A 27,010-nucleotide genomic window follows, 5' to 3' on the forward strand; every position below is an offset into this window, starting at 1 on the left:
TTTGCCAGTTATATTATCTTTACAAATAAAAAATCTTAAAGCTACCTACTTTAGAAAAATTATTTACTCCAAACATTCCAGAGACCGTTGTGTAAAAACTGGGATATGTACTTCTTTTGGGTTATAAGTCTCTTTCTTAGTACTGGAAGTATCAAAAAAGACTGAATCATCTTTTGGCTGGACTATCAGAGAGTCTAAGAATCAACAGGGGGCTAAACCATGTAATCAATAAGGTCCCTTCCAACTGTAAGTTTCTATAATTTGAAACGATGGGGGAGTTCAGTGGCTGTCAAGCCATTAATTTCCCCATTTTATCCTCAGGTCAGGGTTGGGGTGGGGAGGGTAAGAGGCTCCAGCTACACTAATTGTTTCACACCCTTCAGTTTCATTTTCTCTCCACGGAGGCATTGAGTGTCCCTCCCTACTCCTAGTAGAGCCCTCTCCTATTTGACAGAGGCAGTAAGTATTGAAGCAATTACCACTAAGGTAATCCCCTACCCATTTATATCAAAAGCAATTGTTTAAAATTGTGTTGCAATAAGACTGGAGGAAAAGCTCTATCCTGGGTTGAGATTTGGTTAAGATTTGGTTAGCACAATAAATATGCAAATACTGCATAAACTTTATTAGGTCCACAGATATATTTAAAATCACATTTACAACAACATGTTAATTTAAAAATATCACTGTTTTTATATTTTATGAAGCAATTTTACTCAAACTCTCTATGTATCTTCAACAACAGACTTTCTGGATTTTTAAAATATTTATTTATTTAATTAATTTATTTATTTGACTGTGCCAGGTCTTCGTTGCGGCATGTGGGATCTTTAGTTGCGGCACACGAACACTTAGTTGCGGCATGTGGGATCTAGTTCCTTGACCAGGGATCGAACCCGGGCCCCCTGCATTGGGAACATGGAGTCTTAGCCACTGGACCACAGGGAAGTCCCTAGACTTTCTGTTTCTAAGAGTTTGACTACTTTAGATACCTCATGTAAGTGGAATCATGAAGTATTTGTCTTTTTTGTGACTAGCATTTTCACATATCATAATATCTCCAAGTTTCATTCATGTTACTGTATATGACAGGATTTCCTTCTTAAAATGTTACTGTTTAAAAATTAGATAATAGTATGGAAGAATCATCTTGATGTAATATTGAGTAAAAAAGGTAAAATATTCTGGTTGTGTTTGAGTGATGGATACAAGAGAGATCACTCCCCTACTTTTCTCTTGTCCAATTTTAATCAGCATGTATTTTTTTAAATAATGAAATTTTTGTAAGAACATGGAAAATCGTTGTGATATAATTAGGGAAAAAAGCAAGGTTCAAAATGTATATACCAAACTGTACTATAAGATTACTGTCATGTTAAAACCATGTACAGGAAAATAATATGGAAGGAAGCACACTGAAATACTAACAAGGATTATATTAAGGTGATGGATTGGGGGTGTGGCCAAGATGGCAGAGTAGGAAGACCCTAAGCTCACACCTTCCCACAGGCACACCAAAATTACAACTACTTACAAAGCAGCTCCCTATGAGAATTACTTGAAGACCATCAGGAAAGACTTTTCACAACTAAAGATATAAAGAAGTAACCATAACAAGACAGGTAGGAGGGCTGGAGACACTGTATTGCCAGAACCCATACCCCTAGGTAGGTAGCCCACAAACAGGAGGATATTCACAATTGCAGAGGTTCCCCCCAAGGAGCAAAAGGTTCAAGCCCCATGTTGGGCTCCCTAGCTCAGGGATCCTGCACCAGAAGATGAGACCCCAGAATGTCTGACTTCGTGTATAAGAGAGCTGGAGGGCTGTAGGAAACAGAGACTCCACTCTTAAAGGGCACACATAAAATCTCACACACTCCGAATCCTAGCACAGAGGCAGTAGTTTGAAAGTAGCCTGGGTCAGACCCACCTGCTAATCTTGGAGAGCCGCCCAAAGAGGCAGGAAGCAGCTGGACCTCCAAGGGATGAAGACACTGGCAGCAGCCATTTCTGGGAGCTTCTTCTACCACAATGACACCAGCACTGGCAAGTGCCATTTGGAATCCTCCCTCTAGCATATTGGTGCTGGGGGCTTATCCACCCACCAGTGAGCTGGCAACAGCCCCTCCCTAACGTCCCTCCCCAGGCCATACAGACAGCCTCGGATGGATCAAGCCCTGCCCTCCAGTGGGCCGACAGTGGTTGCCTCCCCTCACCAGGCTGCTCAGCCAACCACACAGGAAGCCTACCCCACCCTCCAGCAGCACCACAGCCACTGCAGGAGGCAGGGCTTTGCAGCCAACTGGGCTGGGGACCAGCCCCGCTTACCAGCATGCCCACAGTAGTCAGCCCTGCCACAGTAGAAGGGCACACGCAGCCCACATAGGGGGGCATATAGCTCTGGTGACCAGAGGGGAGTGTGCTGCTGGGCCCCATGGGACTCTCCTACATAAGGCCACTACTCCAAGATTGGGAAACAAAACTGGCCTACCTAATACATAGAAATAAACAAAGAGAATTAGGCAAAATGAAGAGACTGTAACAAGAGACAAAGAAGGACATTATATAATGATAAAAGGATCAACCCAACAAGAAGATATAACAACTGTAAATATATATTCACCAAACGCAGGAGCACCTAAATACATAAAGCAAATATTAACAGACATAAAAAGAGAAATCAACAGTAATACAATAGTAGGGGACATTAACACCCCACTTTCATCAATGGACAGATCATCTAGACAGAAAATCAATAAGGAAGTACAGACCTTAAATAACACATAAGACCAAATGGACTTAATTGATATTTATAGAGCTTTCCACCCAAAAGCAGCAGAATACATTCTTTTCAAGGGCAGATGGAACATTCTCCAGGATAGATCACATGCTAGGCCACAAAACAAGCCTTGGTAAATTTACGAAAATTGAAATCATATCAAGCATCTTTTCCAACCACAATGCTATGAGGCTAGAAATCAATTACAAGAAAAAATCTGCAAAAAAACACAAACATACGGAGGCTAAACAATATGCTACTAAACAACCAGTGGATCACTGAAGAAATCAAAGAGGAAATAAAAAAACACCTAGAGACAAATGAAAGTGTAAACATGATGATCCAAAACCTATGGGCTCAGCAAAAGCAGTTCTAAGAGGTAAGTTTATACTGATACAAGGTTACCTTAGGAAACAAGAAAAATCTCAAATAAACAATCTAACCTTACACCTAAAAGCAACTAGAGAAAGAAGAACAAACAAAACCCCAAGTTAGTAGAAGGAAAGAAATCATAAAGACCAGAGCAGAAATAAATGAAATAGAGTAAAAAAAAAAAAAAAAAAAAATCAATGAAACTAAAAGCTGGTTCTTTGAAAAGATAAAAAAAATTGATAAACCTTTAGCCAGACTCATCAAGAAGAAACGAGAGGGCCCAAATAAATAAAATCAGAAATGAAAGAGAAGTTACAACTGCACACAGAAATACAAATGATCATGAGAGATTACAATTTTACACCAGTAAAATAAACAATCTAGGAAAAATGGATAAATTCCTAGAAACATACAATCTCCCAAGACTGAATCAGGAAGAAATAGAAAATATGAACAGACCAATTACCAGTAACGAAATCGAATCAGTAATTTAAAAACTCCCAACAAACAAATGTCCAGGATCAGAAGGTTCATGGGTGAATTCTACAAAACATTTAAAGAGGAGTTAACATTTATCCTTCTCAAAGTATTCCGAAAAAATTGAATAGAAAGGAACATTCCATGAGAACAGAATCACCTTAATACCATAACCAGACAAAGATACCACAAAAAGAGAAAATTACAGGCCAGTATCACTAATGAACATAGACACAAAAATTCTCAACAAAATGTCAGCAAACCAAATTAACAATACATTAAAAGGATCATACACCATGATCAAGTGGGATTTATCCCAGGGATGCAAGGATGGTTCAATATTTGCAAATCAATCAATTTGCAATTTGATACACCACATTTAAAAACTGAAGAATAAAAATCATATCATATCAATAGATGCAGAAAAAGCTTTTGACAAAATTCAACATCATTTATGATACAAACTTTCAATAAAATGGGTATAGAGGGAATATACCTCAACATAAGAAAGGCCATCTATGACAAACCCACAGCCAACATCATACTCAATGGTAAAAAGCTGAAAGTATTTCTTCTAAGATCAAGAACAAGACAAGAATGCCTACCCCTGCCACTTTTATTCAACATAATATTGGAAGTCCTAGCCACAGCAATCGGACCAGTGTACACAATATCACACTGTGCACAATACCACACAGTATGTGTACAAATAAAATACTGTCTTGATTACTGCAGCTTCATGTAAATCTTGCAATGAGGTAGTGTAAGTCCAACTTTGCCCTTTCTTGTCAAAATTATTTCAGTTGTTCTAGGTCTTTCACTTTTCCATTCAAATTTTAGAATCAGCTTGTAAATTTCTTCAAAAAAGCTTGCTGTGATTTGGCTGAAAAGGTACTGAATATTTAGATCAATCTGAGAAGAACTGCCGTCTTAAAAATATTGAGCTTTCTAATTCACAAACAGGTATATCTATGCATTTATTTAGATCTTAATTTCCCTCTATGTTTGCTGTTTTTAGTGTATAAGTCTTGCCTTTGTTAAATTTCATTATTTCACTTTTTATGCTACTGTAAATGGAACTGCTTGCTTAACTTCATTTTTCTAATTGTTAATTTCTAGTTTATAGAAATATAATTAATTTTGTATGTTGACATTGTAGCCTGTGACCTGGCTAAATTCATTTATTAGTTCTAATGGCTTTTAGTAAATTTCTTAGGATCTTCTAGATGAACAATCGTGTTGTTTGAAATAAAGACAGTTTTACTTCTTATTTTCCAAACTGTGTATTTTTTATTGTTTCTTGCCTTGTTGCACTGGCTAAGACTTCAAGTACTATGATGAATAGGAGTGATGAACATAGACATTCCTGATTTCAGGTAAAAAGCATTGAGCTTTTACCACTGAGTAAGATGTTAGCCTTAGGTTTTTTTGTAGAGGCCCTCAGCCAGGTTGAGAAGCTTCCTTTATTCTTAGTTTGCTGGATATTTTTATCTTCAATGGGTGTTGAATTTTTTCAGTGTTTTTTTTCTGTATTTACTGAAATGATCATATGGTTTATCTACTTTGTCCTGTTAATGTAGTAAATTACATTGATTGATGTTAAGCCAACCTTAAATTTCTGGGAGAAACCCCACCTGCTCAAGAAGTATTATCCTTTTTAACATATTGTTGAAATTGATTTGGTAAAACTTTATTAAGGATTTTTTGCATCTATGTTAATAAGGTCTATAGTTTTCTTGTAATATGATTGTCTGATTTTGGTATCAGAGTAATACTAGCCTCAGAAAATGAGCTGGAAAAGTGTTCTTTCTTATAATATTTTCAGAAAGATTTTTGTATAGAATTGGTACTACTTCCATAAATGTTTGAGAGAATTCACCAGTGAAGTCATCTGAATCTCTAGCTTTCTTTGTGGGAAATTTTTAATTATAAATTTAATTTTGGTCATTGATATGAGACTATTCAAATTCTCCAGTTTTTCTTGGGTCAGTTTTGGTAATTTTTGTCTGTCAGGGAATCAGTCCAGTTATCTAAGTTGCCAGATTTATTGGCATAAAGTTTTTCATAATGTTTCCTTATTATCCTCTTAAAATGTTTGAAGGATAATGATAACCCCTCCTTTATCTTTTTTTTTTTTTTTTTAACACAGAAGTTACTCTTTAATTTTTGCTTCAAGAAGCAGGGATCAGTGACTACAGATCTCATACTATTAAGAATTGGTAGAAGGGAAATTTCATAATTAAACTGAAAGATTATTTTTTAATTTTTATAGAAGTATAATTGATTTACAATGTTGTGTTAGTTTCAGGTATATAGAAAAGTGATAGATATATATATATATACACTCTTTTTCAGATTCTTCTCCATTATAGGTTATTACAAGATATTGAGTATAGCTCCCTGTGCTTTCCTTTAATCTTGTCATTGGTAATTTGTGTCTTGATGTCCTTAGCTATAAGTTTATCAATTGTATTTGAAAAGACCTGTATTTTGCTTTCAGTGATTTTCTCTGTTCATCTTGTATTTCACTGATTTCTGCTCTTTATAATTTTCTTCCTTCCATTTATATTGGGTTTACGTTGCTCTTCTTTTTCTGGTTTCTTAAGATGAGAATTTAGATAATTACTTTTAGAACTTTTTGTCTTTTCTAATATAAACACTTAAAGTGGTAAACTGTCACCTAAGTGCTGCTTTACCTGCATGACACAAAGTTTGACACACTGTATCTTCATTATTGTTCAGGGAAAAATATTTTCTAATTCCCCGTGTGATTTCTTCTTCAATTCATGAGTTATTTAGAAGTATGTTGCTTAGGGACTTCCCTGGCGGTCCAGTGGTTAAGACTTCACCTTCCAATGCCGGGGATGCAGGTTCGATCCCTGGTCGGGGAGCTAGGATCCCACATGCCTCAGGGCCAAAGGACCAAAACATAAAACAGAAGCAATACTGTAGCACAGTATTGCTTTAAAAGTGGTCCACATTAAAAAAATCTTAAAAAAAAAAAAAGTATGTTGCTTAATTTCAAGTATTTGAGGATTTCCTAGTGATATTATTCTCAGTTGATCTCTATTTAATTCTTTTTTTTTTTGGTATCAGAAAACATATCCTGTATGATTTTAATTTTTAAAAATCTGTTATGACTTGTTTTATGGCCCAGTACTTAATCTATCTTAATGAACGTCCCATGTACACTTGAAAAGAACATGTGTTTTGTGGTTGTTGGGGGTAGTGTTCTATAAATATCAATTAGGTCAGAATGGTTGATGGTGTTGTTTGTATCTTCTATATCTTTGCTGATATTTTATGTAGCTGTTCTATCAATTACTTAGAGAGGGTTACTGAAATCTTCATCTGTGATTGTGGAATTGTCTGTTTTTCCCTCTAATCTGTCCATTTCTGCTTCCTGTATACTAAAGCTCTGTTATTAGGTACATAGCCATTCCTGATGAATTGACCTTTTTTTACATCACTGTGCAATGTAATAATCTCACCAACATTGGTATTATTTTCCAAACATCTTTTAGTTCTCCTTTGTAATTACTTTAAATTCTCCATAATACCACTTAGGTTTGAACTTTAGAGGATGTAGACCTCTAAATATCCTTTTCACTTGTACTAAAATGCCATTATCTCCTCCCAGCTCTTGCACACTGAAGATCCTAGATAGCTCTAAATTAATATTAAAGGAAGAATTGTTTAGTAACCTCTATGTTGGCAAAATTTTTATTAACCTTTCTCACAGTTGCTGGGTTTTGTGATATTCCTAACAGGCAGAGATTATTTGGGGCAAGTGGCTAACTACAGAATATTAAGTGGAGGGATCAATGCTGAGTGATTTTTTAAATGATCTATTTCAAGAGATACATCGGATTTCAAGTTGATCTCCAGGAAGTGGAGGGCTGAAAGTTAGTATGCATCGACACTAAAATTCAAGTAAATGACAACTAGAGAACCACACACAGATTTCAATTTTTTACAGAAGAATTTTAAAGCATAGTCATTATTTCATTTCAGAGCAAATGAGGCAGAAACAGTTTCAGTTCTGAAACTATGACAGAGCATTTAGCAATATGACATTTACCCCTAGATGTTTACTATTATGTAGCTTTGATTTTCTAAATGTATTTGAATCATACAAATATCTACATGCTTTTTTCCTCTCAGTTATTTGGGAAACTTCAAAAAGGGTAGTCACACCCAAAGCTTTTTAAGCACTTGGCTAGAATTTAATCTGAATAAACTGTGTTGTGAGCAAGTATAGAAAAACATTTATGGGCTTAGGCAGCTCAGTGATCCCTACTGGTCCATAACTGTTCTAAATATCTGTAATTTTCAAACGTTGTGTCAATGTACCTAAGAAAATGGTAAAGACAAAATAAAACATTGGGACCTGAGCACCTACTGTGGTTAACTGCCCAAACCCATGGGGGCATTTTGGTAGAGAGCCACCTACAGAGCAAGCAAACCCAAATATGCACTGAGGGCCCACAAAGTAACAGCTGATTCCTCACAGTTATTAAATTTAATCCTCATAAAAACACTATGGTATTTTTGCATTCCTTTTGCAGATGTGGAACCAGACTTTGAAAGATTAAGTGGCTCACCAAAGGCGACATGGCCGTAAGTGGTAGCTATGGGATTTGAACCTAGATCTCCTGACACTAGATGTGGTATTTGCTCTACTTTGCCAGAGAAACCTATAGGTCAGGAGTTGGCAAACTTTTTCTGTAAAGGGCCAGATCCTTTAAGCTTTGCAAACCATATGGTCTCTTAACTCCGTTCTTGTAGTAAGTAAACAGCCATAGATAATATGTAAGTAAATGAGTCTACCTGTGTTCCAATAAAACTTTATTTACAAAAACAGGTGGTGGACTGGTCCAGGGGTTGTGGCCCAGGGGCTTTGGCCCAGGGGTTGTGGTTTGCTGATCCCTGCTACAGATTAAAACATACAAGCAAACCATAAAAGAATTAGGCTCTAAAGTTTCTCATCTACTGACTTTCAGAGACATTTTCATTACTGCTCCCTTACTCTACTCAATTACACACAATAATTATGATTTCACTGTAAATTCATCTTCCAGTTCCTAGGTCTTTCACAGTGCCAACTTTCCTCTCCCTAACACAAACTCTAGCTTTGATGATAATCACTTTACGGGAGTGATCAAAACCTTTTTTTTTAAACAGTGAGGACCAATGAAGGAAAACAGATTTTTTTTTCCCCCTCTGCTCAGTAATAATACCTTTACTGGATCCCAAAATGAAAAAACAATTTCCTGCTTTACGAATACTTTTAAATGCTAATGAAAAATTGGTACTTCTTTTTAGTTATCAAAATGCTAACGTGGAGCAACAGAGCCATCTTTCTAATCTTCCATGTGCTTTAGGATTCAAAACATGTCTTCTTATACATTATTTCATTTATCTTTGAAGCAAACTCTGAAGTAGGTGTCGTTATGGAGAAACTGATATTCACAGAGGTTAAGCGACTCACCGAGTCGCAACTCCTTCTCTTCTGTGTAACACTGAACAAGCAAGTACTGTGCTGGGTGCAAGAAAGAAGGAGATAAATAAAATCACACTTCCTTGCCTTTCTCCTTACCCTCTTTGTTGATCCCTGGCCTCCATCAAAACCCACATACCTAGATAAGCTATTCTGAAAAGATTCTTCTCCTGGTGGTTGCCCAGGTAGTTTTTTTCCCCTTCAGGCCTCTGTCTTGTTGAACTGAAAGCTGTACTTGAAATCAGATTGGACACTTTTCTGGAAAACCAAACAGGGCATGAAGCTCTCTGGTCTTGGGCTGTTCATCACCGCTTTATGAGATAATTCCCTCCAGCAACTCATCTACACTATTACAAATAAGCATTTTCAAAATTCAATGTCAAGGTAGTTATTATTTTATTTACTACTGCTTCTGAAAGTTAGTTATATTTCCACAAATATATTCTGTAGTCTCTACTGCTTCTATCCCCTTTGAACTGACGTTATTTACTATATTCCTTCACCTGTCAATACTCCCTCTGCATATAGTCAGTCCCCTGTGTCTACCGGCCTTTCTTCAACTAATTATAAAGTGTGTAATATCTAAAGTGAGGTCCTTACTTGATCCATTGCATTACCTGGTCATAAACATTTCTTCAAGATCTGATATTAATTCTTGCAGATCCTGTTGATTTGCTAATTCATATAGCTGTCCTAATGTCTTCACTGAGCACATTTGGTAGTTTAGGGCATTTTTCACTTCAGGGAAGGATTTTTTTTTTTTAATTACAAGAAGATGGAGTCGCACAGAGAGTCTGCTGAATGGAACTTTCTTAGCCCGACTTACCTCTGCAATCAGATCATGTAGCTCTCCTTCACTAGGGCAGCATCCTAATGACCTGATAATTGTTCCGATCTCTCTGGGGAAAAAAGCAGTCAATTGCTTTAGAATATAAACTCTGAAAAGACAAGTGCTATATTTCTCTAAATTATTTCAGAGCAGATGTAGCATAGCAAACAAAGTCATACAATAAATATTGCCTCAAGAGGATGGAAGATACTTTCTGAGGAAAGAAAAAGGCAGACAAGTGAACCCAAGAGAGAAGAAAGAAGTGTTTGTGTTGACTGGCAAGTGCAAGCCCTGCCTGGGCTAAAATCCAAAAGTTCTAGAAAAGGAAAAGAAAGGAGGGAGAAATAAGAAAAAGAAAGGTCAGCCACTTACTAACTGGCTTTAAGTGTTCGTTAATTCTTTTGAGCCTCAGTTTCCACATCTGTAAACTGGGGATGATAATTTGTAATGTGGTGCAGTCTACATTAGTGGCAGAGAACCTAAAAGCATGAGCTTTAGTGGCAGACTGCTAGGGTTCAAACTCCAGCCCTGCAATTTGCTAGACTGGGCAGGTTAAGCCCTGTGCACATAATCCTGCCTGGTAGGTAAAACCCAGTATCTCCCTTGAAACACTCAGAACTAGACTGGGAGCAGTCTAAGGGCAAAGAGCCATCGTAACATACGCACAGCTTTCGGCAGAGCAGCCACCCAGTAAATATCAGCTACTCCCCACCCCGCCCCATGGTAATTTAATTCAATTCAACAAATGGCCTAAGGAAAGTAGAAATTATATTCAGTACTCCCTGGGTGCTGAGACAGAGGATTTATAATAGATTGTTAAATATTCCCACTTAAAATGATTAAAAAGTTGTGACATTTTGAATGTTAATTTCACAAATATTCACTTAACTAGAACATTTAGCTTCTTTACCATTCTGGCTAATATTGGTGGTGTTATAGTTACTCTCTATTTTACTGAGAAAATATTTTAAATAAGAATTTTTAAGTTCTTCACTTAAGGAGGCTGCAGGATGAGTATCAATTTAAGAGAAAAACCTAAAGTCAGTAACCGTGGAAGACACGATTCTCGACGTTCACTGATTGATCTGAAGGCCAGCTAAACATGTAAGGTCTTCACGCCAACTCTATTTCACACCTCCCTGAGCACCTTAGGCTCAACACCTCTGCACTGCTTTTCATGCCCACAGCCCTCACTGAGGCAGGATCTGAACATGATGCTACTACTAGACACTAAAAATATTTTATGAGATTATACTTTCTCTCAAGAAGCCCCTAAAGATGACCCATGAAACTGGCTAACACCAATGTAGTAATGTTCTTGTAACATCAGACGGGGCTATTGCATACATTAGAACAAACAGTTAATGAGGCAGGGACAAAAAATATAATTTGAGAAGTATTCACAGATTTATCCCCTCTGTAACCTTCTAGGCCTTCTGTTCTTCGAATCAGAGAACTGCTTCTACTCCAGACTCAGCAGGACAAGAATAAAGGCTTCCTTAACTCACAGAAACAAAGGGAGTGTAGGGAAGGGAGGAGGGAAAGGCCTGAATGCCCTTGCAGGTTAGAAATCTCAGGGAGGTGGGATGGGGAAAAAGAGAAATTTCAGGCCTGAGCTGCGCAGTACCGTAGCTACTACCTCCATCTGGCTATGGGGCTCTGGCAATGTGACTAATCCAGACTGAAATGGGCTCTAAGTAAAAAATATACACGGACTTCAAAAACTTAGTGTGAAAAAAATGTAAAATATCTCATTAATAATTTTAAATTGATTACATGTTGAAATCATAATATTTTAGACATATCAGTTAAATAAAACATATTGTTAAAATGCCCTTTCTTTTACTTCTTTAAAATATGGTTACTAGAAAATTTTAAATTATATGTGTAATACTCCTTTTGATGGTACTTTTCTAGGCAATAGCTGCCATCATGAGTCACACTTTGCAAAGACAAGTACAGTACATAAAGAGAAAATTAGAATTACATTGTGCTGTGTCAGCAACATAATCAATCCCCTCCTTGTGCTGCTCTGAGAAACTTTCAACCTTATTTCTTTATTTATTGGCTGCACCTCGCAGCATGTGGGATTTTAGTTCCCCGACCAGGGGTTGAACCCGTGCCCCCTGCAGTGGAAGCGTGGAGTCTTAACCACTGGACCACCAGGGAAGTCCCTCAACTATACTTAAATGAATTCCTTTGTCGCTGGCCCAGGTCTCATGTCTTCTGCCAACATCTATGAAACAGTAACAGACTAACTTACTAGCTTTCAAGGGGGATAAAAGCAAACCATAGACCTGACATGTATACGGATGCACAGGAGAAAATCTGGGCTGGAAACACAGATCTGGTAACAAAGCCACGGGAGCAGAAGAGCTCCTCTAAGAAGAGTATCCCGGCTGGAAGAGATGACGAGCCAGGAAGAGCTCAGAGTACCTACACTGACACAATGGTCTAGTACCTGCACTAGACACAGGGAAGAGGAGCCAGGTGGTAAGCAGAAATTCAGGACATGGTGGTGTCATGGAAGCTAAGGAAAGAGATGGAAAGATTGAGTCATCTTTGGTGTCAAATGTTGCTGAGAGGTCGAGTAAGACAAGTTCTGAGAAATGTCCACTGGATTTAGTAAAGAAGGAAATCAGTTCTGATTTTTGATCAAGGATGTTTCACTTGAAAGTGGGGGAGAAATCAGATTGCACTGGGTTGAGGTAGATGGATCTATAAAGTGAAGGGGAAGAAGAGATGTCTGGAGGGGGACATGGTGTCAAGGAAGATTTTTTTTTTTTAATTTAAGACCAGAAAGAGGTGACCATGTTTTAATACCAATGGGAATGAGCCAGTGCAAAGTAGAAGGCTGAGGAGGGCACCATCAACTGAGCAGGTGGGCTTCCAGAGGAGGTGGGAAGGGCTGGGCCAGGCGCTTAGTGCTGTGTCCACACAGCCATCCAATCTGAGGTCCTGCCACCAGCAAGTTGCTACCTGTGAGAGGGTGGCAGGATCCTCCTCGCAGGCTTAGAAAATTTTACTCTATCCCTCTTTCTACTTCCCTTTGAAGAACCTAACACCATCTTCTGTTCTTCTGAGTGTATCTAGCTAGATTGTCACACTTTGCCTATGCAGACCACAGAAAACAAAGCTTAATGATGTCCTCTAAGCATCAAGAAACTTCTTTCTCTCTAGTCCTGAAACACAAAGGCCTGATGATCTAAGAGAAAAGGGCAAAGACCCTGCGGCTGATGAGTCCACAGTGGCCTAAAGAACAATACAAAACTCAAGAGCTCGCCTGTACACAAACAACAGGTCTGCTAGCTCACCCACCCTGCCTCCTGTGGAAAGCTAACCTCTTCCTCTGTGCTCCGGGGCTCTGGAAGCTGTGGTCAGGATCCCTTCGGCTGAACTTGGCACAGAGGAAGGTGATGCTACCCCCGCCTTCCGGCCTCGACATCTCAGCAGCACAGTGATTTTCCTTGTCCTTGTTTTTCCTAAAGACTGCATTAGCCTTGGGATCCCAGTACAATATGAGAGCGGAGGAGGAGGGGCCAACGAACTGCTAATGTTGAACTTTGCCTGGTCTTGGCACATGGGAAAATGGAATTTGATGAGATTTAGAAAAATACAGAAATGTGACACATCTTTTTCCTCTAGTCTATCATGCACTTCATATCTGTAAGACTAGATTGTGGTTGGGAGTGGGATATGAAGGCCTGCCTCGCCTCTGTGTGGAAAGGCAAGGTCCTCTGCCAAGAGTGAATGGGGAGGCACGGGCTCTCATCTACCACTCACCACCACGACCTGCCTCTCTAGGCACCCATTTTCCAGACGGCGAGCCCAGCCCTCGCTCTCACACTCTAAAGCCTATGCTTCACCTGCATATATGCACCTACTGCATATTCTCTGGGTGCCCCTCCAGAACCCCTCTCCATTCTTCTCCTGCTCCACCCCCTGAGGGCCTGACCTCCTACTGCACCGGCTCCCTTGGCCCCAGGCTTCCGGCTGCAGCTGTCCAACTCAAGGCCGAGCATTGCAGGTTTCTGTTGCTGGGTCACATGCTGCCCAAAACGTAGGGGCTTAAACAACAATGAGTTCTTATTTTTCACAATTCTGTGGGTTGGCTGGACGGTTCCTCCACTGGTTTCCCCTGGGCTCACTCACGCAGCTGTGTTTAGCAATTAATTAATCTACACATATGGTTGTTCAATATTCTATAGTCAACCATTCAAAACTGCCATTACCATCATCCTGGATTCTGGGCCCCTTAACTTCCATCCTGCCTGCTCTAATGATCCAGAACCCTGAGCAGCTCTAACTTTTACTTTCCTGTTCCTGCAAAGCACTGCTGGAAGAAAATAATTAACAAAAAACAAAACAAATCAACCATGGCCCACTACAACTTCATGCCATCCAGCATCAAGTATCCTGGACGTCACCTGACAATCCTTTCTTTCATCTCCTGTTGACTCCCTAGAAAACGCCTCCCAAGACAGCTCTTTTGAAGCCTCTCTTGCCTCAAGCTCCAAAGCACTGACTCCCTTAATCTCAGCAGAAAACCCTGTCACCTCCTTCACTGAACAGATGAAAACTGCTAAGGCTGGCACCATCACCAACCCTCCGACCACCTGCTCAGTCAGCTCAGGCTGCTCTAACAACACACCACAGACTAGATGGCCTAAACCACGAACATTTATTTCTCATAGTTCTGGAGGCTTGAAGTCTGAGAGATCAAGGCACCAGCGGATTCGGGGTCTGGTGACAGCCCTCTTCCAGGCTTGCAGACAACCACCTTCTCGCTGTGTCCTCACAGGGTGGGAGGAGAGGAGAGCAGGCTGTGGTCTCCCTCTTCTTCTGGGGGCCCTGATCCCATCACGGGGGCTCCACTCGCATGACCTCATCTAAACCCAATCACCTCCCAAAGGCCCCACCTCCAAATGCCATCACATTGGGGGTTAGCACCTCAACATATGAATATGAATTTGAGAAGGACTCAGACATTCAGTTCATACCACCACCTTTCCAGGCACTTCCCTCACACCACTTTAGAAGTATGTACATGCCCCCTTCCTTACAGTCTCAACCTTGGAGGAATAAAAAGTGCTCCTCCTAATAAAGCTAACCCCTCTCAGTTTTTCTTAGTTCCAGTCTTGGCTCTTATTCTTGACGCACCTGCCTCTCTCACCATCTTCACTCTTTTCCTTTATTAGTTGCTTCCTCTTTTGCTGTAAAACATTCACATATCTTCCTTAACTTGAAAAAATTTCTGATAGGTGCCCTACCACCTCCAGCCATTCTATTTCTCAGCTTCCTTTTGCTATCACAATACTTCTTCTAAATTACTTATCTTGTAACTGTCGATTCCATTTCCCACTCATCCACTCCACACCTAACCTCTCTGCAAAATCCTGCCATCACTGGGTCTCAACCCATCAATCAGTCCATGTCTCTCTCTCACTCCCATGTTCCCTTCCTTATCTTCATCTGACCCTCTCTTCTTCCTATAGCCCCCTTAAGTGCCCCCTGCCCAGTACCCTTATTTGCAAGATGATCTCTACTGTTAAAAATATTACAGAAGGCTAAGAGAATAAGAAGTATCTTAGATTTGGACAAAAAGAAGACCACTGGTATCTTAATAACAGCACTTACAGAGGAGAGAGGAAGAGAACTGCCCCCCCCCGCCCCCAAGAGTGCTAGTGGTAAGAAAGTCTAGACCACAAGTACAGAATACACAGTTGAGGAGGATGCCTACTGAAGAGAATGCATGCCACACCTAATGGCACAGCTCCACAGCACTTACTCTGTGCCAGGCACATTCCAGCACAGGGCATATATTAACTCATTTAATCCTCGTCGCCCTACGAGGTAGGTACTACTATTATCTCCATTTTACAGATGAAGAAATTAAATCCCAAAGGTGTTAAAGAACTTGCCTGAGGTCACATATAGCCAATATGTTAAAGCAACGACTTCCTCAGGACTAGGGAAATCTCGGCAGCTGTGGAGAAGTCTGACAAGTGGGCTAAGTAGAGAATGGGGATGAGAACAGAAACAAAATCTCTCACGACGTGAGAAAACTAGATGAATTAGCTTTTTGGCTTAGGAATGGACATCTCCTCTAAGACTCCTAGAAAGAACAGACTTCACATCTCACTCATCTCCCTTATACCACGATCATGATTTGTACAGATGTGAGAAAAAATATCTCCTCACAATAGCTCTGTGTGGTAGGTACTATTGTTTTACAAATGAGGAAAACTGAACCACAGAAACATCAGGTAAATTTCCCAAGATCCTAGTAAATAGTGGAAATGGGATTCAGACATACACAAGCTAGAATCTATACTCTTAACCACTGCGCACTGCTGTCTCTCATAAATCTCAACTGAGCATTTAGTTAGGCTTAAAGGAGATCTTCTTGACTATAACAAGGTGCTTCTAAAGAAAGCTGTGGATATGCCACCCTATGAGAGCCTTGAAGATAGATCCAGGGATCACAAACTGATGACCCAAAGAACAAATGTGGCCCTCAGATAAGGTTTTGTTTAGCATAGCATTCGTTTGCTTCTTTGTTTAGAGGGGACATACATAAATATCATGAGACCTGTCCTACACTTCTGATTCACACACTTATATTACAGGCCCAGTCTATGTAGGAATCTGTGTTCATCACTCCTGGAAAATATCAATTTTGTACTGTTTAGGAATTCACCTGCAAGAAGCAGGGGAAGGAGCCAAATGGCTTCTTAGAGTTCTCCCCAAGTGGTCTGACTCTAAGATTATTTTTAAAAACACAGACACACAAAACCTGTGGCTTATAAAAGAGAATGTTCTTGTTCTCAGAGGATACACACTGGAGTATTTAAGGGAAAAGGTCCCAGTGCCTACAACTTACTCTCAAAGAGCCCAGCAAAATGAAAATAATAATAAAATGCATAAATACATACATATAAATATATACATGTACATACATATTAATATGTATGTACATATATATGGAGAAAGTGCACACAATCAAAAGCAAGTGTGGCAAAATGTTAAAAATTGGCGAATCTAAGTGAAAGTACACAAGGGTTCAGTGTACCATTTACTATTCGTCCATAAGCCTGAAGTTTTTTAAACTTCATTTCATTCTCATAATCAAAACCAAAGTAGTAAGAAATTCTGCCTTGTATAAACTATTCATAAAACAATTTGTTCTTTCATGTTATACTATTTTTACCATTTTGGCTTGAAAAGCCATTATGACATTAAGGATGTCTTCGCCCTCAGTTTCACAATAAAATATATTAGTTACAACATTTTTCCTCAGTATTTTAGAATTTAATATTGAAAACTTAGCAAGATGATAGATGTAAAGTATTCTGTTTCATGAAGTCCAAGCAGAGGTGAAGCTGGATACCAGTCTACCATTCTTTCAGGTAAAAGAAAAGCGTTTGAAAAGGATGGAGTCCTTTTCATCCCTCGACCAAACAATGAGAAGGCAGCACGGGGAACTGTTCCTGCTGCTGCAGGAAAAGGGCTGTTTTTTTTGTTTTTTTTTTTAACATCTTTATTGGAGTATAACTGCTTTACAATGTTGTGTTAGTTTCTGCTGTATAACAAAGTGAATCAGCTATATGTATACATATACCCCCATATCCCCTCCCTCTTGGGTCTCCCTCCCACCCTCCCTATCCCACCCCTCTAGGTGGTCACAAAGTACCGAGCTGATCTCCCGTGCTGCTTCCCACTAGCTATCTATTTTACACTGGTAGTGTATATATGTCCATGCCACTCTCTCATTTCGTCCCAGCTTACCCCTCCCCGTGTCCTCAAGTCCAGTCTCTACGTCTGCGTCTTTATTCCTGTCCTGCCCCTTGTGAGTGACTCTAACAAGCTCTGGGCTCAAGCTCTCTAAAGATGAGTAGCACGTCCCAGCGGAACAGTCAGATCAGCCTCTGACCCATAAGGCAGCTCAACGGGAGGTGGCTTTCTGTGGCCATTGGTTGACTGCACCGCCCTGTAAAAGCCACAGAGAGGGCGACCGAGAAGAAAATAATGCAAAGGCAAGTGAGGTGGGGAAGGGAGGTGATGTTTAAATACTCATAGCCCCTTCCTCTCTTGTGAGCTCTTTCTTCAAATGATACCGGATGAGGTATCATATTTCAAGAGGCCTCCTGGGTTCCTAAATAGAGTCCTCAAGAGGACAGTAAACGGCAATAACAGCAGAAGCAAAGGTAACTCGGAGCTTCTCTTTTTCTCACAGGTCCTGAGGCACCAAAGACCAAATGATCCCCTGGGCTCCTCTCACGTTATAATCCTAGTGCCAAGAACACGGGACGCAGCAGAAGGGGTCAGGTGGGCTCTGAAGAACTCAAGATGGATCTGGGTGGGACTGAGACCCTGGCCATTCTGAAGAAAACCATACTGTGAACATTCAGCCCCATGTGTTGTAAGGCTCCTAAAGGTGAGCTAAGAAAAAAGGAGAAATGCAAGAAAGAATAGAGGCCAGAAAAAGACCAGGTCATTAATTTTTTAGGAAGAGAGAGGTGTGAAAAGGAAGAGATCTAAAAAGGAAAACGTAAGAAAACACTGAAAGAGGTGAAAATATAGTTTTAGGAGACAAGGAATAGAAATGTCAAAGCTTAATGAAAATAAAAGAAAGAAGTTCAGAAGTAAGAGGAAATAAGATAGTAGACAGGAACTAGAAAATGAAATAAAAATATGAAATAAGAAAGTAATTGACAGAATTATATGTAATATTAAGGCTGATTAACCTATTTAACTTCTACTGAATGAGATTTTGAATCAAGTGCATTGATTGAAAATTATGTTAAAGTAACCTTTTAAAATTATTTTAGTATTATTAAAATTATTGAAGTACTTAAAATTATTAAAGTCACCTTTAAAAAAAACTATTTAAAAAACATATTGACGTCAAAGTAGTAAAGTAAATTAAAACAGTTTTTAAATTTTAATAATTTCTTCTAAAGTCTTTCTGTTAGGCTTTTGGAAGAGTAGAGAGAGAGAGAAGGCATAAACAAACTCATTTGTGTACAGGAGTGTGCATGTGGTCAACTGGTTCCTCAGGAGGAAAAGCCCTGATCAGGAGCATTTGTATCTCTATTGGTCAGTTTAAAGATGCCAATCTGACGTCAAGGCGGAGCTGGGAAGAGATGCACAATAGCACACCATCACATGGTATCCTCACCATACAGGAGACATAAATCATCTCCAGAGCATAAATAAGACAAAAACATAGTAGAGTAATTAGGAAGTGGTAAGTTTTGAGTATTTGTTAATTTTGTTATTTTTCACTGGTAATAAAAATATTTATTTTACATTTTACATAGAACAACTTGGAAAAGTATAGAATGCTTTATAAGTTTGTGTGTCACCCTCGTGCAGGAGCCACACTAATTTCTCTGTACCATTGCAGTTTTAGCCTAAGTGCTGCCCACGCGAGCACATTTGCTTTAAGTGTCATTTACTTGTAAGTTTATATAACTTATTATTTTTTTTTAATAAGCAAGTCATCTTTTTTTTTTTAATTAATTAATTAATTTATGGCTGTGTTGGGTCCTCGTCTCCGTGCGAGGGCTTTCTCCAGCCGCGGCAAGCGGGGGCCACTCTTCATCGCGGTGCGCGGGCCTCTCACTATCGCGGCCTCTCTTGTTGCGGAGCACAGGCTCCAGACGTGCAGGCTCAGTAGTTGTGGCTCACGGGCCCAGCTGCTCCGCGGCCTGTGGGATCTTCCCAGACCAGGGCTTGAACCCGTGTCCCCTGCATTGGCAGGCAGACTCTCAACCACTGCGCCACCAGGGAAGCCCTATAACTTATTTTTTGTAAGTTAGGTTTTGACAGTGGCTTGCAGCATTCCTGAAAACTTACTCATCGGTTCTTATGAGCTGGTACAAGTCAACATGATTTCACTCCAGCACACCACTGATCCTGTGAGTCCCAGCCATGTCATTCAACAGGTCAAGTGACTTCTGCCCTGCCATCTCTAGACAGGTGCATCTCCTGAACAACCAGCGTGGTTAGGACCAACTCACTTAGTGTTCTACCATATACACAAACCAGAAACGAATACAACCTATGTAAAAAAAAAAAAAAACTTTTTCCTTTGGAAAAAAAATTTTCTTCCTTTTAAATCAATTTCATGGACTTTTATCAGGGAAGTCCGATTTTAAGGACTTGAAGTGAAACAACTGATTTTCATTTTCTCTGAAAGCCCTACCAAAATTGAGGTGTTGGTAATTTTTTTTAAATTCCATGAGGGACTTCCCTGGTGGCGCAGTGGTTAAGAATCCGCCTGCCAAGGCAGGGGACACGGGTCCGAGCCCTGGTCCGGGAAGATCCCACATGCCACGGAGCAACTAAGCCCGTGCACCGAAACTACTGAGCCTGCGCTCTAGAGCCCGCGAGCCACGACTACTGAAGCCCATGTGCCTAGAGCCCGTGTTCCACAACAAGAGAAGCCACTGCAATGAGAAGCCCGCGCACCACAATGAAGAGTAGCCCCCTCTCGCCACAACTAGAGAAAGCCCGTGCACAGCAACGAAGACCCAACGCAGCTGAAAAAATAAATAAATACATTTATAAAAAATAAAGTCCTTAAAATCTGCAGAGACATTTGTTTTATCAGAGTAGATTTCTCTTACATTGATAAGAACTGCAAACTAACTCCAAAAGCCTTTTTGGTTAAATACTGGTTTAACTTTGGTTAAGAATTTGTTTCCACAGCTGCACTATATACAGAGTAGTAGATATGGAGGTGAAATCATTCCACAACAAATGAGTCACAATAAGGTTGTCCAATAGTGGCATCATCATTTAATTTACATACGGCAATTGGACCACTTAAAATATTTGGCCAGGGGCAGGCTGGCTCTTGGTAGGCTGCGTTTCGGTGAGTGCAGTATCATGTTCCTGACACAAGGTGGAGCCAGTGGCATTGAGCTAGGTTGTGAGTCTTCAGCTTAAGGGCAGTCTAAGGTCAAAAAGACCACAAAGTGAAAACCTGATTCAGGATAACTGCAATTCTAAGGGAGAAAAGAATAGGCAAAATATTGTACCTCCTCTATGAAATAGCTGACACTAGGCTAAGTATGAGAAAATGTTTAAAGCAATTCAAAAATGTATAAGAAGGAACAAAGTAGGATTTGAAAATGATTTTTATTTATTCAATAAATATTTTTGAACACTACTATGTGTCAGGTAGAATAGAAAACAAAACAAAGACCTTGGCCTTGTGGAATGCATTTTTTCACAGACTAAGCTTATTTTGGCAAAGCCATGACATGAAGCTGAAATAATGCCTCATCTCCTTATTTAACAGAACTACTCTGTTCAAAGAAAGGCCTCGGGACTTCCCTGGCAGTCCAGTGGTTAAGACTTCGCGCAGCACTATTCACAATAGTCAAGACATGGGAACAACCTAAACGTCCAACGACAGATGAATGGATAAAGAAGATGTGATACATTTATACAACAGAATACTACTCAGTCATAAAAAGAATGAAATAATGCCATTTGCAGCAACACCGATGGACTTAGAGATTATCATAGTAAGCAAAGTGAGTCAGAAAGACAAATACCATATGATATCACTTATATGTGGAATCTAAAATATGACACAAATGAACTTATCTATGAAACAGACTCACAGACATAGAGAACAGACTTGTGGTTGCCAAGGCGGAGGGGGGTGGAGGAGGAATGGATTGGGAGTTTGAGATTAGCGGATGCAAACTATTGTATGTAGAATGGATAAACAACAAGGTCCTACTACATAGCACAGGGAACTATATTCAATATCCTATGATAAACCATAATAGGAAAGAATATGAAAAAGAATGTATATATGTATAACTGAATCACTTTGCTGTGAATAAAATACTTGAATTAAAAAAAAAAAAAGACTCTGCGCTTCCACTTCAGGGGGCGCAGGTTCGATCCCTGGTCGGGAACTCAGATTCAGCATGCTGCACAGCACAGCCAAAAAAAAGAGAAAAAAGAAAAGGCCTCTTTCTCCAAAGTTCCCTATAATAAGTGAGGATCATTTTTCCACTGCTAAAATATGCTTTCTGAAAACCTTCTGTTATTTCTTATATTTTCCTATGAGCTACAGTTCACAGCCTCCAAATGAGGAACTCTGGATCTACTGCGTATTCATAAAAAAAAGGCTCTATAAAATATTGGACATTATAGAGAGAGATATAATAAATAAATAAGTTAATGACATCTTTACTTTTACATCTGCTATGGCTCAGACACTGCCCTAAGCACTGTGGTTACTGTCATGAATTAAATAGACTAGGTCCCAGATCTAACCATGGAACTCACAATCAGGTAGGAGAAAGTACACACACACACACACACACACACACACACACACACACACACACAAATAAGTATGAGATAATTTTAGGCAGTGATAAATACTATCAAGAAATCACAGACTTCCCTGGTGGCACAGTGGTTAAGAATCCACCTGCCAAAGCAGGGGACACGGGTTTGAGCCCTGGTCCGGGAAGATCCCACATGCCACGAAGCAACTAAGCCCTTGCACCACAACTACTGAGCCTGCGCTCTAGAGCCCGCGAGCCATGACTACTGAGCCCGTGCACCACAACTACTGAAGCCCGCACACCTAGAGCCCGTGCTCTGCAACAAGAGAAGCCACCGCAACGAGAAGCCCGCGCGCCACAATGAAGAGTAGCCCCCGCTCGCCACAAGTAGAGAAAGCCCGCACGCGGCAACGAAGACCCAACGCAGCCAAAAATAAATAAATAAATAAATTTATTTTTAAAAAAAAAAGAAATCACCATCACCACCACCATCATCATCATCATCATCATCATTGTCATAACTGTAGTAGTTTACTAGAGCTGCCATAACAAAATACCATGACTGGGTGGCTTAAAGAACAGAAATTGATTTTCTCACAGTTCTGGAGGTTGGAAGTCCAACATCAAGGTGCTGGCTGGTTTAGTTTCCTCTGAGGCCTCTCTCCTTGCCTCGCACATACCTGTCCTCTTGCTGTGTCCTCACGTGGTCTTTCCTCTGTGTGCCTGCGTCCCTGGCATCTCTCTGTGTGTTCAAATTTCTTCTTGTAAGCCCACAAATCAGATTAGATTAGGGCCTGCCCTCATGCACTCATTTTAATTTAACCACTTCTTTAAAGACCTTATCTCCAAATAAGATTATATCCTGAGGTGCTGGGCACTGGAGACATAACTTGTGGGGGAACACAATTCAGCCCGTAACAATAATAATAATTATTACTATACTCCTGCTCCCACCATCATTCTCTGACCACCATTCTTGCCTGGACTGCTGCCACAGCCCTCAGGCAGTCATTCGGCTGCTGCTCTTACCAACCACCTCGACCCATTCTCCTCACGGCAGCCAGAACAATCTTTTAAAAGTGAAAACCACAGCGTGCATTTCCTCTGCTTAAGACCGTCCAGTGGCTCTCCAGTGCACTGATAATCTAAACTCACTTTCATGACCTACAAGGCTCCACATAATTTGGCCCCTGCTGACCTTTCTGACTTGATCTTATACCACTCTCCTCACAGCTACATTGTTTTTTTTTCGCTTTTCTCCAACACACAAACCCCTTCTCTTCATAGGGCCTTCATATTTGCTCTCCCCCAGTTCATCACATGGCTGTCTCCTAATCTTAAAGATCTTAACTCAAAAATTACCTCCAGAGAAACTTTCCCCGACCAGAATGTTTAAACTGTTCCATCCCACCTAATCACCCCTCCTTCTCTAATACATCATCCTATTTTTAATTTATAGCACATTTTATTACCTCATCCTGTTTTAATTACTTCATAGCACTTATTACTATGTGAAATTATATCTATTTATCTGTTTGCTTGTATACTGTCTGTCTCTTCTTTCTAAAATACAAGTTCCATAAGGACAGAAGCCTTTCACTGCTGTATTTCAACACTCAGAAGGAGCTCACACCTCATAGGGACTCAGTAAATATATGTTGAATAATAAATGAATACTTTTCTATACATTCACTCATTTAATTCTCACATCAATCCATATTGTAATACCCACTTTAAAAATAAGGAAACTGGAACTCAGAGAAGCCACTTGACCCACTATAGGAACATGACTAGTATGGAGCAGAACTGGAGGCTGGTCCCCCTCCTCTGACTCCTGAGATTCTGTCTCTCAGCATTCTTGGCAATAACACCTTCTTAGAACAAATCATGGTGGTTAGTGTAACTTGGGATGAAAAGTAGTGACAGAGAAAAAGACTCAGATGCAGATCTGAATCACTATGCCTTCTGCATTTTTCTCATGGATGTTCTGGTTATAACAAGGGTTTAATAAATGTTTACTAAATTAATTGACTAAAACATTTTTCATTGTTGTAAAAGGGCTAAATAATTCCAAATTCAACATTGCCAAATGGCTGCTCACTGCCCAAACAATGCAAACAAATAAAAAGCTTAAGAAATAACACTGAAACACCATTGGGCAAACACTACAGTAATCATTGTTATGGATAAGATCAACCAATGGATGCTAAAATTAGTGGGCAAATATTGAGGAGAAACAGGATGTTTGCATGGCCTTGAAATATCTCCCCAGGATATTTACTAATTACAAAGGGGAAAATAACAACCTTATAGTGGGGAAAACCTGGCAGACGCTACCTTAACCAAGAGAGCAAGGTTAACATCAGCACTGAGATATATCAACATCAAGTACCCCAGCCATGGTGCTCTGAGAAAAATACAAAATCACTTCTATGGTATTCTTGCCAAAAATGCATTACCTCAATCTATGCATGACAAAACATCTGACATACCCAAACTGAGGGACATTCTACAAAATCACTGAGCAAGACTTTTCACAAGTATCAAGTCATGAAAGACAGAAAGATTGAAGAACTGTCACAGAATGGAGGACCTAAAGAGATACAATAACCAAATACAACACAGGATTCTGCATTGGATCCTGGAAGAGAGAAAGGAGATTAGTGGAAAAGCTGGTACAAATCAGTAAGATCTATAGGTGGAGTTCATGGTTTTGAACAAATGTTAATTTCTTGATTTTGATAACTGTGCTATGGTTATAGAAGATATGACCATTAGAAGAAGCTGGTTGAAGGATACACAGGAAAACTCTGTATTATTTTCGCATTTCTGTAACTCTAAAATTAATTTCAAAATGTTTTTAAAAACATCAAAAAGATTAAATTTTAAAATAATGGCATACTAAGTTCCTTTTTTCTCTATGGGCAAAGAATGGAGATTTCTGGTTAATCAGATATTTTTAAAGAGTTACCACTTTTACATATTAGGGATATTAGCCATTTGCAATATAACATTCTCTCAAGTTGTCATTTATCTCTTGATTTTTCAATGTGTTTTTAGCTTGAAAAAAACTTTTAAGCAGAATGTGTCAATCTTTTTACTTTTGGATTTTGAGTCATTTTCTCTACTCCAAGTTCATAAAGGAATTCATCCACATTTTTTTTAATACTTGTAAGATTTTATGTTTTACACTTAGATTTGTGTTGCATATAGACTTTACCTTGGTATACAACCTGAAGTACAGACCTAATTTTATATATTTTTAAATGGCTATCTAGTTGTTAAGTCTATTTTTTCCCCACTTACTGGAGATGTCACCTATATCATGTATTACCTTTCCATTGGCACTTGGGACTATTTCTGAATTTTCTGTTCTATTTCATTGGTCTGTTATGCCATACTCTTTTAATTGTAAAGGATTTGTAATATGTTTTAATATCAAATAAAGCTAAATTTACCTCCTTGTTCTCCTTTATCTGCATTTTCTTGGCCATTCTGCTTATCTGTTTTTTCATATGAACATTAAATTCACTTGTCTAGCTCCAGAAAAGAATTTGTTGGTATTTTAACTGTGTTTATATTAAGTTTATAAGTTGATTTAGGACTACTTGACATCTTTGTGATTTCAAGTATTCCTATCCAAAAACACAGTACATCTTTCCATTTGTTCAAGTCTATTTTTATATATTTTTCAGGTTTTCCTAATGTAGCACTGTATTTTTTTGTTATATTTATGTCTATACATTTTAACTTTTTTGGTGCTATTGTAAATGGGTCTTACCTTTCATTATATCACCTAACTGGTCATTATTGGTATAATTGAAATCTTTTGCTTTCTGTATATTAAATTCATTTCCTACAACTTCATTAAACTTTCCTTTTCTGTGCAGTAATTTTTCCACTGATCTTTTGGGTTTTCTGGATATTTCATGATTTCATATCTGCAAATAGAGACAGTTCTCTTTCTTCTACCGTTTCTACATTCTACCATTTTGTGTCCAATATTTATGCCTCTGTTATTACTTGTCTAACTGCTGGCTAAAGCCTCTAATACTAAATAATAATGGGGAATATGGATATTCTTATTTTGTTCCTGAATTTAATGGAAATGCTGATTGTGTGTCCTCATTAAGTAAGAAACTGGATTTTAGGCTGAGATATACATATTTCATGTTACGGAACTATTTCCTCAAAATCTATTTCATTGAGTGTGATGGCTAATTTTATGTGTCAACTTGATTGGGCTTAAGGGATGCCCAGCTGGCTGGTAAAACATTATTTCTGAGTGTATCTGTCAGGGTGTCTCCAGAATCTAGCATCTGAATTTGTAGACCTAGTAAAGAAGATTGCCCTCCCCAACTTAAGTGGGCGTCATTCAATCTGTTGAGGTCCTGAATAGAACAAAAAGCAGAAGAAGGGCAAATTTGTTCTCTTTGCTTGAGCTGAGACATGCATCTTCTCCTGTCCTTGGACAACCATCCTCCTGGTCCTCAGGCCTTCAGGCTCAGAATGAATTACACCACTGGCTTTTTGATTCTCCCGCTTGCAGATGGCAGATCATGGAACTTCTTGGCCTACATAATTACATGAGCCAATTCCTAAAATAAATCTCCTCTTCTCTTTCTCTTTCCTTCTCTCTCTATTTTAAAGATATACATGTCTTTAAAATTATGAATGTGTGCTGAATTCTGTCAAATGCTCTTAAGTATCTATAAATATGATCCTATGCT

General features: G+C 39.2%; 1 protein-coding gene across 4 annotated transcripts in view; it reads right to left on the reverse strand.

Annotated features, from left to right (window-relative positions):
- The window catches only part of DRC8 (dynein regulatory complex subunit 8), a 131,236-nt gene that overhangs the window by 12,904 nt on the left and 91,322 nt on the right, over window positions 1-27,010 (reverse strand). For 3 of the 4 annotated variants that reach the window (XM_082341369.1, XM_082341371.1, XM_082341372.1), the window contains one exon: window positions 9,955-10,027. The exons of the other annotated variant lie outside the window; for it this stretch is intronic. In XM_082341369.1, the coding sequence (XP_082197495.1) occupies window positions 9,955-10,027 (73 nt within the window). The remainder of the gene's footprint in view (window positions 1-9,954; window positions 10,028-27,010) is intronic. 4 annotated transcript variants of the gene reach the window in all.

The sequence above is a fragment of the Balaenoptera borealis genome (genome assembly GCF_965194805.1).
Source record: "Balaenoptera borealis genome assembly, chromosome: 1".
NCBI lineage: Eukaryota > Metazoa > Chordata > Mammalia > Artiodactyla > Balaenopteridae > Balaenoptera > Balaenoptera borealis.